This window comes from Anolis carolinensis, chromosome 4, assembly GCF_035594765.1.
Source record: "Anolis carolinensis isolate JA03-04 chromosome 4, rAnoCar3.1.pri, whole genome shotgun sequence".
NCBI lineage: Eukaryota > Metazoa > Chordata > Lepidosauria > Squamata > Dactyloidae > Anolis > Anolis carolinensis.
This window is the reverse complement of record NC_085844.1, coordinates 56,661,723-56,674,860: the sequence shown is the minus strand read 5'-3', so window position 1 is coordinate 56,674,860 and position 13,138 is coordinate 56,661,723. Positions and strand designations below refer to the sequence as shown.

The window sequence follows — 13,138 nt, the reverse complement described above, 5'->3', positions numbered from 1 at the left end:
TCAAAAGCTTTTTAACCTTGTGTTGCAGCCACAAGGAGTGCTGGAAGCCAGTCTAAACTCCTAAACTACAATGCAGCGTAGTGCTAAAATGACGACTGAAGCCAAATTACATGTCGGTTTGTTTAACCATAGCAAATAGGAGAGCCTTACCTATGTAGCTTAGCAGGACAGGAAGAAATATTAGTCCATGTGTTGCTCCAAGTAGTACCATAGCTAAGTACATCCTGAAGTAGAAGATCTGGAAAATTTGGGATTTTGAGAAAGCGAGCACCACTATTCCTCCAAATTTCGTGAGTGTAATTCCACTGAAAACCTGTTGGGGAGTTAAAAGGGTTTGTTATGTGCAGCACAGCAAATGAAAGGCACGTCATTAGTTGAATTACAACTTTGTGGCCATGCATGGCTAGCTCTTCATCGGCAAAACGTCAAGGAGGACCTTCTGGACACGTTTTGACAGGAGTTCAGCCCTTTAGCATGCATGGCCAAGTAAGACTTCTGCAGGAAAATTAGAAACTGCTGTTAGCCTTTCTCTCCCTTTTTACTTGGAGAAGAAATGCTCAGGTGCAACCCCCCCCCCCCCCCCAATTCCTATTTCTATACACTTGTAGAGCAGTATGCAATCTGTATCCCTTATGTTGTTTATATGCCTGCAAGGAAGAGTGTGAAGCCTGTTTTACTCTCATGACAGAACTGTTGGAACTCAACCACATCCTGGATAAGTTTATAGTCCTCCATCAAGGAAATAGATAGGCAGATGAGTTAGCTGGCAGGGAAAGCCCTTCCCTCATTGTTCTCTGCCTGTCTGCCTTTCTATTATCTCCTATTTCTTTGTGACATTAGACTGATACTTCTTAGGAACACAACTCTTTTTATTCAAAGTTTCCAGACTGCATGGCAAGCCCAAGTCCTCCATTTTGTTCTTCTCCTGTGAGCATGGAGAGAGGCAAGATGTCTCCAGAGAGAGATAGCTAGGCCCAAACCTTCCTATATAAAAATGTAATTCTTTTTGAATAAAGTATTTCATAACTTTTAAAGCTGGACTCTGTTCCTGTAACTGCTGATGCTCCTTCGCTCTACTGCAACATTTAAGAAGCTTCTGATCTGTGAAAACTGCTTTTTTCGTGTCAGGAGTGACTTGAGAAACTGCAAGTCGCTTCTGGTGTTAAAGAATTAGCCATCTGCAAGGACATTGCCCAGGGGGTGCCTGGATGCTGTACCATCTCTCATGTCCCTGCATGGGAAGCTAGAGCTGACAGACAGGAGCTCACCCCACTCCCCGGATTCGAACTGCTGTCCTTTCAGTCAGTAGTCCTGCTGGCACAAGGGTTTTGATCCATTGTGCCACCGGGCTGTTCTTGCTGCTTTACATTTTAAATGTCTTTCCCCCCTTTCTGAAATTACCCAACAAGAACAGGGCGCAAAGTGATACTTACAGAGCTCCCCATGTGGGACAGGGCATCCTGAGCGCGCTCAGTTCGGTTGGCTTTTGTGCTGATCGTGAAGGCTCTCACCACGTGGCTGCAGAACTCGACAGAGATACCACAACTCTGGAAAGAAGGCAGCACAGGGAATTGCCATGGGTTACCAGAACATTTTATCAAGGTCAAGGCATCCAAAGACAACATTAATTGCACATGCGAATCCTATGCAGTTTTATGCAGAAATGTGTTCTACTGTTAATAATGATGGCTTCAAATCAAAATATTTACTATCTAGGGCTTATCAGAGGTGTCAAACATGTGGCCCTCCAGATGTTTCAGACTCCCAACTCCTAGAAGCCTTAGCCAGCTTGATCAATGGTCAGGAATTCTGGGAGCTGAAGTCCAAAACACTTGGACGGCAATATGTTTGACACTACTGCATTAGATCAGCTGTGTAATTTTCAGTGCAGAGAGTTTATCCCTCAGTTAATACGGGTTTATGTCTTGAGTAAGCACTGTAAGATGACAAGACGTGCATCATTTCTTTTTCCATGTACTCCATGTTTTCAATATATGGAGAGCTGCTTTTTAGGTCGCATTGGGGAATAGGGAGGAAGTCCTGAGCACATTTATTTATTTATTTATTATTTAAACTTATATGCTGCCACTCCCCTAGGGCTCAGGAGAAGCTATATTTAAAGTATATATTCAAGGCTTGAACTTTTTTTTTAATTCTGCCAGAAGCAACTTGAGAACATACTGCAAGTCACTTCTGGTGTAAGAGAACTGGCCATCTACAGAAATGATGCCAAGGGAACTCTGGGATGTGTTAGCTGGGAGGCTTCTCTCATGTCCCTACAAGCTAGAGCTGACAGATGGGAGCTCATCCTGTCTTGCGGATTCAAACCGGCAACCTTCAGGTCAGCAAACCAACCTTCAGGCCAACAGTTTAGCCAGCACAAAGATTTAACTCATTGCGCCACGACAGCTCCACATAAACAAAGTTGCCCTTAGAAATCAGTGGAGAAACCTACTTGTTCAATTCTAAACCTGGACTTTAAAAACCGAAGAGATCAGGGAATGAGAAATTCTTGCTTCTTTCTGTTGTTTTGCACATTCCAATTTGACAGATCTAAGCTTGCTGATAATAATTCATCAAGGAGTGAAATAATTCTGGGAAGGGATTTTTTGAGGGCATCTTAACAGTGAAAGGAAGGTGTAGGCAAACCTACCATGACAAGGTTGACTAATGAAACAGCATTCAAGCTGATGCCCCAGAGCCACATCACTCCAAACATGTTGACCAAAATCATCGCAATTGTGGCAGAGACGACAACGGCAGCCCACATTTCAAAGCCAAGGAGTACCATCGTTACCAGAAATATCGATCCAAGAGAAACAGTAAGGTTAAAGATGGTATCGCCGACAATGGTCATATATTGTTCATAAAAAACATAGAACACACTATAAAGAGGGGGGAAAGAGGAAAAAAATAGTTTTAGCTGTGTTAACAGAAAAAAAATGAAGCAGCATAGTTCAACAGAGGCCTTGTCATTTCTAAGTGCTAAAATAAAAGTAAAGGTAAAGTTTTTCCCCTGATATTAAATCTAGTCGTGTCTAACTCTGGGGGTTGGTGTTCATCTCCATTTCTAACCTGAAGAGCCAGTGTTGTTCACAGACACCTCCAAGCTCATGTGGCTGGTATGACTGCATGGAGCGCCGTTACCTTCCCACCGGAGTGGTACTGATCTACTCACATTTGCATGTTTTTGAAATGCTAGGTTAGCAGAATTTGGGGCTAACAGCGGGAGCTCACCCCGCTCCCCAGATTTGATCCGCGAACCTTTTAGTCAGCAAGTTCAGCAGCTCAGTGGTTTAACCCACTGCGCCACCAGAGGCTCCCAAGTGCTAAAATACAGCAGAAAAAATAGAATGCAGAGGAAGAGTTGTGTGTAATGTTTTGTTAAATTTACAAACAATGCTTGCTGTCATTCGACAGCACAGGAGAAAGAAAATTGATGGTTCCAGGAGCCAGCTTTCTATTCCATGAAATAAATCTACATTAAGTTTTGAAAGATAAGGATTATTCTGAATTGTAAGTGCACCCTCCCCTGTCCCAGAAACCTATGAGATTTAAAATGAAGACAATTCACCCATTTTTGAAGCTAGAGAAAGGGCTGCTGGGTAGTTTCAAGGGCTGCAAAAATACATTAATACCCAAAGGCAGCATTTTCTGTATTTCTACAGTAGCATGTTCAGTTCCAATACTTGGAATTGCCTTGCCAGTATGCTTTGAAGTTCTTTTGACATGTGTATTCCTGGCCCTGCAGGATAATTTAGCAATTGATGCCATTTACAAGCATGTCGCCATTTTGTTAATAGCACAGTCATTGTTATAATTGAATAGGGTTGGAAGAGACTGCATGGGTCATCCAGCTCAAACCCATTCTGCCATGCAGGAAAAGCACAATCAAAACACCCCCGACAGATGGCCAACCAGCCTCTGCTTAAAAGCCTCCAAAGAAGGAGCTTCCACCACACTCCAAGGCAGTAATCAAGTTAAGATGGGAGGAAAACCTCCAGACATTGTTAATCACACACTCATTAACTGAAGATCATTCCCAAGTGGCTCTGGAGTGGAAAAGGTTCCCTAAATTAATAGGTTGGAATTAAGATCCTACACTCACCTGCATATAGATAGAGCAAAATGAAAATAATCCCCAAGACTATGAACATTGCCTTCTAAACATTAGCAGAAATGATTTGAAGAAGACATTGCTATACCTGTAAGGGAACACTCGATAGTTTTTCTCCTTGAGGCTCATGGATTCAGTAATATTGTTGGCTATCATCCGCGCTTTTTTCATAGCATCAATGAAGTCTGCTGACGTTTTCAGCACTGTATGATAAGAACTGAAGTAAGTAGCTCCAACTTCCGTATTGTTGTTTATAAAGTTCACTGCAGAGCCATAGGCAGCGTGTCCTCTGTAAAGAAAGGCGCCATTAAAAACACAGCGGGATGGTTGGCAGCTTTTTCAATGCAAACAAATAACACAAGACATACTGGAGTCTTCACTAACCTCCAGTACAATATGATATACTATTCTGTAGGACAAAATAAGACAGGTCCTTTTTAATCTGGACATGTTTTGACAAGGAATGAAAACAAATGCCACTTATGAAGGTAAAAAGGAAGGAAGCGTGGAAGAATAAAATCAGGGCAAGGGAACGGGAGACAATGAAGAACTTCTTTCCAACTCTTGAGACTCTGCAATTTTCTTCGAGAGTACTAATATCTAATTTATCTTATCCAAATGGAAAAAAGACAATAATCAATGGCACAGATCCAACTGAATAAAATTTGAAGGGAACTTTAGAAATAACAAATCACAAAGGCATCCAAAAGTATGGGATAGCAGAATTTGAAAGAGGTTCCCCTGAGACTTATGCACCAAGTAGGGTTTGTTTGTTTTGTTACAAAGTCTTAAAGAAGGGGATCTGAATGAAGGGCAAATGTGTTTTATGCAAATAAATGTATTTAAAATTAAGCTAAAAGCAACTCTGTACCAAAGTTAATTATAATCAGAAAGGCCAAAGGACCCTATAGCACCTGAGCGCTCTTCAACATAGCTATAAAACCCAGAATATCAAGGCAGAAAATCCCATAATATCTGCTTTGAACTGGGTTATCTGAGTCCACACTGTCATATATTCCAGTTCAAAGCAGATAATGTGGGATTTTATTCACCTGTATGAAAGGGGCCTTAGAGTCTGACTGAGAGAGTAAGCATAAGATTTTGTAAATACTGCAGAAGGAATGCAGTTTGACACCACTTTAGCTGCCATAACTCAGATCTATGGGATTATGCGATTTGTAGTTTGGCGAGACACCAGCAATGTTTGGCAGAGAAAGCTAAAGACCTTGTTATGATTCCACAGCACTGAGCTCTCCAGTTAAAGTTGCATCAAACTGCATTCATTCTACATTGTTGAATTGAATGCAGTTTGATACCACTTTAACAGATACTTTCTCAGATGCATGATGTGAAGTGCCGTAATCAGAAATGTATGTGGACGGTGACATTTACAGTAGCTTGAAAAAAATAGCAAAATAATTTTAATTGTTTTAAAAAGAAACATTATTTTATGACTGAATTTTTTATCCAGAAATTATATCTATTTAAGTGCTATAGCAATACATACCCTTTACCACATTTTGGGTTAGGATTATCAGAGAGGAACATGGGGAGAAATCTCATGAATTCTTCACCCTGTGGCCTCTGTTTCCCTTCTGGAGTTAGTGGACGGCAACGGACACAGGAGGGATCAACAACTGCAAGCAAATATGGGAAAGAAACCAAGGAATTACCTCTGTGCCACCCACACATTTAGGTTTCACAATCTAGAAGATATCATTTTTTGGGGGGCAAACATCAAGATGCTTACCGTGTTTCCCCGAAAATAAGACAGTGTTTTATATTAATTTTTGCTCCCAAAGATGCTCTAGGTCTTATTTTATGGGGATGTCTTATTTTTCCATGGAGAAGAATTCACATTTATTGTTGAACAAGAAAATGAACATTTATTGAATACTGTACAGTAGTTGTCATCACAAACCAGCATAACCAGACAAACTGTGAATCCTATCAAGAATGTCTTGTTACTACCATTATTTCCATGTACAACACTCTATGGTAGGTACATTTACCAATCCTGCATGCTCTGGTGTTCTGTTCGTTGGCCATGCTTCCAAACAAAATCTTTGCTAGGTCTTACTTTCAGAGGAGGCCTTATATTTAGCAATTTAGCAAAACATTTACTAGGTCTTATTTTCTGGGGATGTCTTATTTTAGGGGAAACAGGGTACTGTTGCGTCAAAGACACCCAAGAAGCTGTTCAATTACAAGCATACCTTAGCTTGACTTAGACTTTTTGTCTGTTTAACTACTGAATTTTACTGAAAAATTTCAGACTCTGTGAGTGCAATGCTAATTATTTATGTTCAGATGTTTCACAGAGGTTAGTTAAAGGATAAAAGTTTCCCCTGACATTAAGTCTAGACGTATCCGACTCTGGGGGTTGGTGCTCATCTCCATTTCTAAGTCAAAGAGCCAGCATTGTCCGTAGACACCTCTAAGGCCATGTGGCCTACATGACTGCATGGCACGCCATTACCTTCTGCTGGAGTGGTACCTATTGATCTACTCACACTTGCATGTTTTCAAACTGCTAGGTTGGCAGAAGTTGGGGCTAACAGCGGGAGCTCACCCTACTCCCCAGATTCGAACTGTTGACCTTTCAGTCAGCAAGTTCAGAAACTCAGCAGTTTAATCTGATGCACCACTGGGGGCTCATCACAGAGGTTAGTCCAAAATATTTCAAAGGCCGGTGATGCCTGAAATTGAGTAGGAGTAGGAATATTCAAAATATTACATGGTCCAGTTTATGATATGTGAACTTGGGCAAGGAGGCATGGCTGGCAACCAGAAGGCTCAATATCTCAGTTTGAAAGCAGGATTTTATTTTGCAAAAGTAAAAACACTAAAGCAAACTCACTGTACCTGAAGCATTGCAGAATTGTTCAGTGGCATTATAGACTCTGCAACAGGACGACTGGGGTTTGACCCAATCAAAGTAGTCATCAAGCCAAGAAGAAGGAGGATAGCCAACTCTTGTACTGCAATGTGTAAACAAAGAGCCAAATATTTTCCGTAAGCATTTAAAACAGGGCACTATTCTGTGAGTGTTACGCACACACAATCACACTCCAACCATTATTCAATAAGAGATTGGGGGTGGGGGGTGAAAACAAAAGGTTATTCTTACTACAAAGCATCATTCTGAGATGGATGGGAGGAATAATCCACTCTCTTAACACAGGCATGGGCAAACCTTTTTCTCTTGGGGCCGTACCACGGGTCTGGCCAGGACGGTCGGGCCAGGAGGGAGGGGGGCTGGGGACACACTGGGTGAGGTGGGCCCAGGAGGGAAAGGGTTCAAGAGAGGGTAGGGCCAAGAGGAGGCAGGGCAGGGCCTGGGTCATCCTCAGTTTGCCCTCCCAGCATTAGGATGGGGCTACTCATAGCAACTGTCCCGATCCCCCCTCCAATCCCCTCCCCATCCTCTTCTCCCAATCCTCGGGCTGTCCTCTGGCCGGGAGGACGGCAAGACAGGTGGCTGTTGAGAGTGCTCTGAAGGGCTCTCAGCCACTGTGTTCCATCTTCAAGCCATCCTCCTGGCATAAGGATGGGGCCACTTGTACCGCACTTATGTCAGGAGGAGGTCGAGACACACGGTGGCTGAGAGTGCTCCAAAGGGCCCTCAGCTCCTACTTGCCTTCTTTCCCTATCTTTTTGGCATAAGGATGCGGCAGGCTGCTGTGTCCTGCCAAGAGGACAGGGAAAATGAAGAGGGCCTGAGGTAAGCACCCAGGGAGCCGCATCCGGCCCCCAGGACTTAGTTTGCCCATGCCTGCTCTAACAGGTTAAACTGGGCTGGAGTCTACACACTTCTTTCAGTTTCCTACCCCAACCATATTATTATTAAGTCCTATCCAATTAAACCTATGCTCGTCTGTTGCACCTTACAATGTTTTTATTATGTTCTGTAATTTTTAAGATATATACATAGGAGAAGTGCTGACTGCTTCTTCTGGCCATTCCAGAATGAGCCTTCACAGGAAGTACAGCCTCTAATTCCCGGAATGACACAGAAGGATAAATCCACTCACTAATAGGATTTACTCAAGCCCTTTTAACAGGGAGAGAGAAAACCCTTCTAAGACAATGCTACCTGAAGAACTGACTAAATGCTGCTTAGGCAGACCTGTACCTATACAATTCATAGTGCCATACAAAGGTTGATAGTTCAATCCAACTGAAGGCATTATAAATGTCTTCCAAGGATGTTCTAACTGCATATGCATTACTTACTATGTGTCATAAATCATGTTGAATTTGGCCAAGCATTTTGAGGGCTTGGCTTTTTATCCAAATCATAACACAAATAAATACATTCTTTAATCCAGTACTAATTCAGATGTCCATTGAGAACTTGCATATGAGGACTGAACGAAACAAAGAAAGCCTCAGTTTTTCTGAACTGCAGTGTGTGTGTGTGTATCTTGACTGCCCTTCTAACATCCAAAGTATGCCATTTCTGTTCTAACTTGTGCATTGGATCAGGACAGATGTTCAGTAAATGAATCGATTTCACTACACCTCTTTTCACTTCGGTAAAAAAAAATGTAGACGGTGCCCCAAAACAGCAGGCTCTGAAGTCAAAATTCCAAACCTGAGTTTGGTTCAATTCAAATACAAATTATTTGTTTTTCAGTCCTAGGATTTTATGAAAAAGGGGAGCACTTACTAGCTGCTGATTTCTGCTGCGTCAAATAGCTGCTGTACCAGGGAGTTGTTGTTGCATCCCATCCCGCCACACACCATGTTTTGCCCATCCAAAGTGGTGTAGTTATGCCCTTCTTCCAGCACAAAGTAGACGGGAGGGCCTGAGTGGACGAACCGACTGAGAGAGTTGAAATATTCCAACACGTAGGAGTCCTTGTTCATTAAAAAGGGGGAAAAATTAAAATGCCTCAATATTTTAACACCGCAATACCCATCTCACCACCAAAAATATAAACACTACTACTTTTTCACAGGGGAGAATGATAGTACTTTTCGATAGGTTTTCTTTACCATAATGAAAGAAAATGGAGAGGGAGGGGAGACATGAAAACCACTTACATCTGGCATTGATAACCTCTGATCCAAACCAATCTCTACTTTGTTCATAACTGCAATGCTGAATGACAGCACTCCCACAAATATGGATATCTGAAAAACAAAGAAAAAGTGATTTAACTCATAAAAATGGTTTTCATTTCCCTCTTTCAATGAACTGCTGGCCAAGATCTTTAGGCACTGCATCCAGTGTGCCGATCATCACTGGGACCACCATTACAGGCTTGCCAGAGTCTCTGCACTTTGATCTTTAGATTCTCGTATTGCGTCAGCTTTTCCGTTTATTTCTCATCAATTCTGCTGTCATCTGGGATTGCAACATCGACGATCCATACTTTGTTTTTATTATTTGTTTTTATTATTGTTGCTATTATTATTATTATTATTATTATTATTATTATTATTATTATTATTATTATTTAAGGAACTCCCAGTGGCACAATGAGTCAAACCCTTGTGCTGGGGAGAGCGGGTGAGCTCCCTCTGTCAGCTCCAGCTCCCCGTGCGGGGAAATGAGAGAAGCCTCCCACAAGGATAGTAAAACATCAACATCCCCTGGGCAACGTCCTTGCAGACGGCCAATTCTCTCACACCAGAAGCGACTTGTAGTTTGTCAAGTTGCTCCTGACACAGAAAAAAAATGTTTATTTATACTGTTTTTTTCTCTAAAAATGAGATGTAAAGCAGTTTACAGTAAAACCAATATATTGCAACATAAAACCTAAAAATATATGAACAATAAAATATATTTAAATATTAATGACATTAAAAATAAACAGTTTTAAGTAAGTAGTTAACAACAGCATGTACATCTGAATAATATACATTACTGAACAATTAAAAGATTAAATGGCTGTAATTAAAAAAATAACATTTGGCTTGGCTATGGGAATATTTTTATATATACATTAAGATACATATAGCCAGTCTCAGTTTCAAACATGATGACTTTGTAGTAATTACTTAAAACAAGGGAGGGGGAAGGTATACATACCACTATGGGCCTCAGCCAGTCCTTTAGGAGAAACGGGGAATATATGTTTTTGAAGAATAAAAACAACATGCTTTCAGAATGCGGAACGTTACTGATTTCCTCACTGCCTTTGACACAACACAGGATATCATATCGATTTTTCTGAAACATAAAAAGGCCTAAAATGAATATGATGCCAGTGTAGCAATTTACTCAAAACAGATGCAAGAGGTGACCATAAACCTACCTCTTGACGCTTAATGTCCAGGCCCAAGAGGCTTACAAAGCATGTAATCTGAAGAAGAAAGTCAATGAATACAGCCATCGCGGCAAAAAGGGAGAAAGTACGGACAGCGGGCATAGTGGACAAACTCCCTAGAAGAAGATATAAATAAACAGAAGGACATAATGCATTATGTTTACACAGATGATATGATTTTATGTCAAATCATGAATGCTTAATAGAACAATACATTCAAGACAACTTTTGATACAATAACAGCAGAATTGCTCTGACGTGGTATAGGTGGCACTGTAATGATCTTAAGACTTGAGATATTGAAGTTTAAGTCACTACAGAGTCAAGAAAACACAATGGAAGACCATAGGCCTACCACTCTCTATCACTTCCACACTAACAGTATATCTAGTAGAGTAGATACAACAGTGAAAAATACATCTGTATCTGTTATCTTGAGTGCTTTGTAAGAAAAACAGAAAATAATTTCATTCCAAAAGACACTCTTTTTTACCCTTATCAACCTGTGACATGTTTGGAGAAAGATAAACATTGCATGCTAGAATTTAGCACATTGTGAGCATTTAATAAAAGATTCTCTACCAGATTAAGATTTGGCAAGTAACGAACTTGCATCTGGTTTGTAATAGCACAATGTTCAAATAAATTATCTGCATGTGTACTCAGTTCTCGATAGAATGAGTGCTATCGTAAATGCCTTCGTAAACAGAAGAATTGTGTTAATTAAGCAGAACACTCACGTGCAACATAATCAAGTGCTCACCTTTTCATAACACTAGACAGGAACAAAGGTCTGTCAGAATAGCTTAAACCACAAATGTAGAAAGATAAGGAATTCTTACCCAAGAAAAAAGCCACAGTTTCTGAAAACGAGGAAAGGAACATGCTAGGAGCCACGTCTCCAAGAATACGGCCAATCTGCTTATCTAGAGTTTCACCTTGAAGACGCTCATCTCTCTGAAATAGGAATTATCTTGTTAGGAATTAACTCTAGCAAATATTGTTCGAAGATCTACATAACAAATACAGACATACCATTAAAAGTAAGGCTCCTTTTTATAAAACCTTTTTACAATTGTTCAATCCCCCTTTCTCTTTCTAACTGGAGGTTTGTTTTAGCAGCATTGGCACTTGAAGGTGGAGGACTGGGAAAATACAAACTTTCAGTGCCGAATTACACTGCAATAACACTGGAGCTGGGAAAGAATGGGATGGTATGCAAACTGATCCTTCCTGAAAATAGAAAAGGCAAACAGCAGCCACTTCCAAAATCCTTTACAAGCAGGAACAGCATTAAAGAGAGAGAGAGAGAGAAAAGGGGAAAGCAGATCAGTTCCCTTCACCAACTACTTCTACATGTTAAAAAGCATAGTAGTACATCAAGCCTTCAAGCAGTTTCTAAAACATTCAAAATGTTTTAATCATGCAAAGCTGACATGTGCAATCTATTAGTTTTGACCTAAACATTTGCTGAAACATGTTGAATTGTTTTCTTTTGTATGTGTGTACATGTGGTGCAGGAACCTAACTATTCTGCTATCTAACTGCTTGGAAGGTGAACTTGTTGCACAGGGAACAGATGGAGGACACTTAGACAAACAGTCAACAAGGATTTAATAACTGATAAAGGCTTCAGCCTCTTTCTCCTCCAAACAAACAAACAAACAAACAAACAAACAAAATACCTGATATGTCTGAACAATAATGAAAATATTATCCACTCCAACAGCCAGGACCAAAAATGGAATGACTTCAATAACAATCAGTGTTAAGCTCACTCCGAAATAGCTGAAGATACCGATAGAACATGCCACTGAACTCAGTACGATCAGGATCCCTGCAATGCCCAAGGAAATTTTTGAATCCACCTAATAAATGAAGAAACAAATCACACATTTATATAGTCATCATTTTTAATCACTGCTTAACACTACAGTTGCTCCAATGTAGTTCTAGTTATTCTTTGCTAGACAAGGGAAAGATTTAGTCTGAAATTAAGTGAAATACTGCCTCATAAATAACCTAAAGAGAAAAATGCCCAGGAGGCAGAAATATAAGGCTAACTTTGTAGTATCTGAAAATATATTTAACTAGCAACAGAGGCATTTCGGAAGGGGTTTTTTTTTTTCAGCGTGGGGACTACAACTTCCATGTGCCAATATAGCCAATGGTGAGGGATTATGAGAGATACAATCAAAGAACACTCAGAGCCACAAATACCAGAAAGGGATGAAATTAAGAGCATGAATGGCTAGTAAATTTCTCTCTCAACCTAAAACAAAAGTTAAAACGTAAGACAAGGGAAAACATATCTGAGCTAAAATATCAGCAGACGATGTAAACATTGTTTCAGGTCCTTATCAATACACATAATGAAAGTGAAAATATGTATGTATGTGTGGCCACTTCCTCAGAAAGGCTCCCATTCCACAAATAGCTATAGATTCCACTACCGAGAAGACAGCAATAGCCCTCCCTCCAGGTTATAGCAAGCACCATGAACATGTCCAAGAGCCTGCCAATGTCCTCCACAAACACCATACTGCCCACCACCCAAGTGAAGGCTTTAATTTGGGGACAATTTCCTCCTAGATTTTCTGTTTTTCCTCCACCAGACATCCCATGGTTCCTTACTCTCTCAATTGGTGTGGAATTTGCATGACCTGCCCACTGCCTCTCCCATAACCCTTTTCTATTCTTTTCTATGGCACACAGCATATAGATGAATTGATCAGCAACTGAA

General features: G+C 40.6%; 1 protein-coding gene across 1 annotated transcript in view; it reads right to left on the bottom strand.

Annotated features, from left to right (window-relative positions):
* The window catches only part of npc1 (NPC intracellular cholesterol transporter 1), a 54,958-nt gene that overhangs the window by 2,930 nt on the left and 38,890 nt on the right, over positions 1–13,138 (bottom strand). Inside the window, exons 13-24 of the mRNA XM_062980443.1 lie at positions 12,081–12,263; positions 11,238–11,352; positions 10,384–10,511; positions 10,158–10,298; positions 9,167–9,256; positions 8,790–8,980; positions 6,983–7,098; positions 5,625–5,754; positions 4,206–4,406; positions 2,654–2,885; positions 1,434–1,547; positions 151–313 (exon numbers count right to left, since the gene is read on the bottom strand). Of these exons, the coding sequence (XP_062836513.1) occupies positions 151–313; positions 1,434–1,547; positions 2,654–2,885; positions 4,206–4,406; positions 5,625–5,754; positions 6,983–7,098; positions 8,790–8,980; positions 9,167–9,256; positions 10,158–10,298; positions 10,384–10,511; positions 11,238–11,352; positions 12,081–12,263 (1,804 nt within the window). The remainder of the gene's footprint in view (positions 1–150; positions 314–1,433; positions 1,548–2,653; positions 2,886–4,205; positions 4,407–5,624; positions 5,755–6,982; positions 7,099–8,789; positions 8,981–9,166; positions 9,257–10,157; positions 10,299–10,383; positions 10,512–11,237; positions 11,353–12,080; positions 12,264–13,138) is intronic.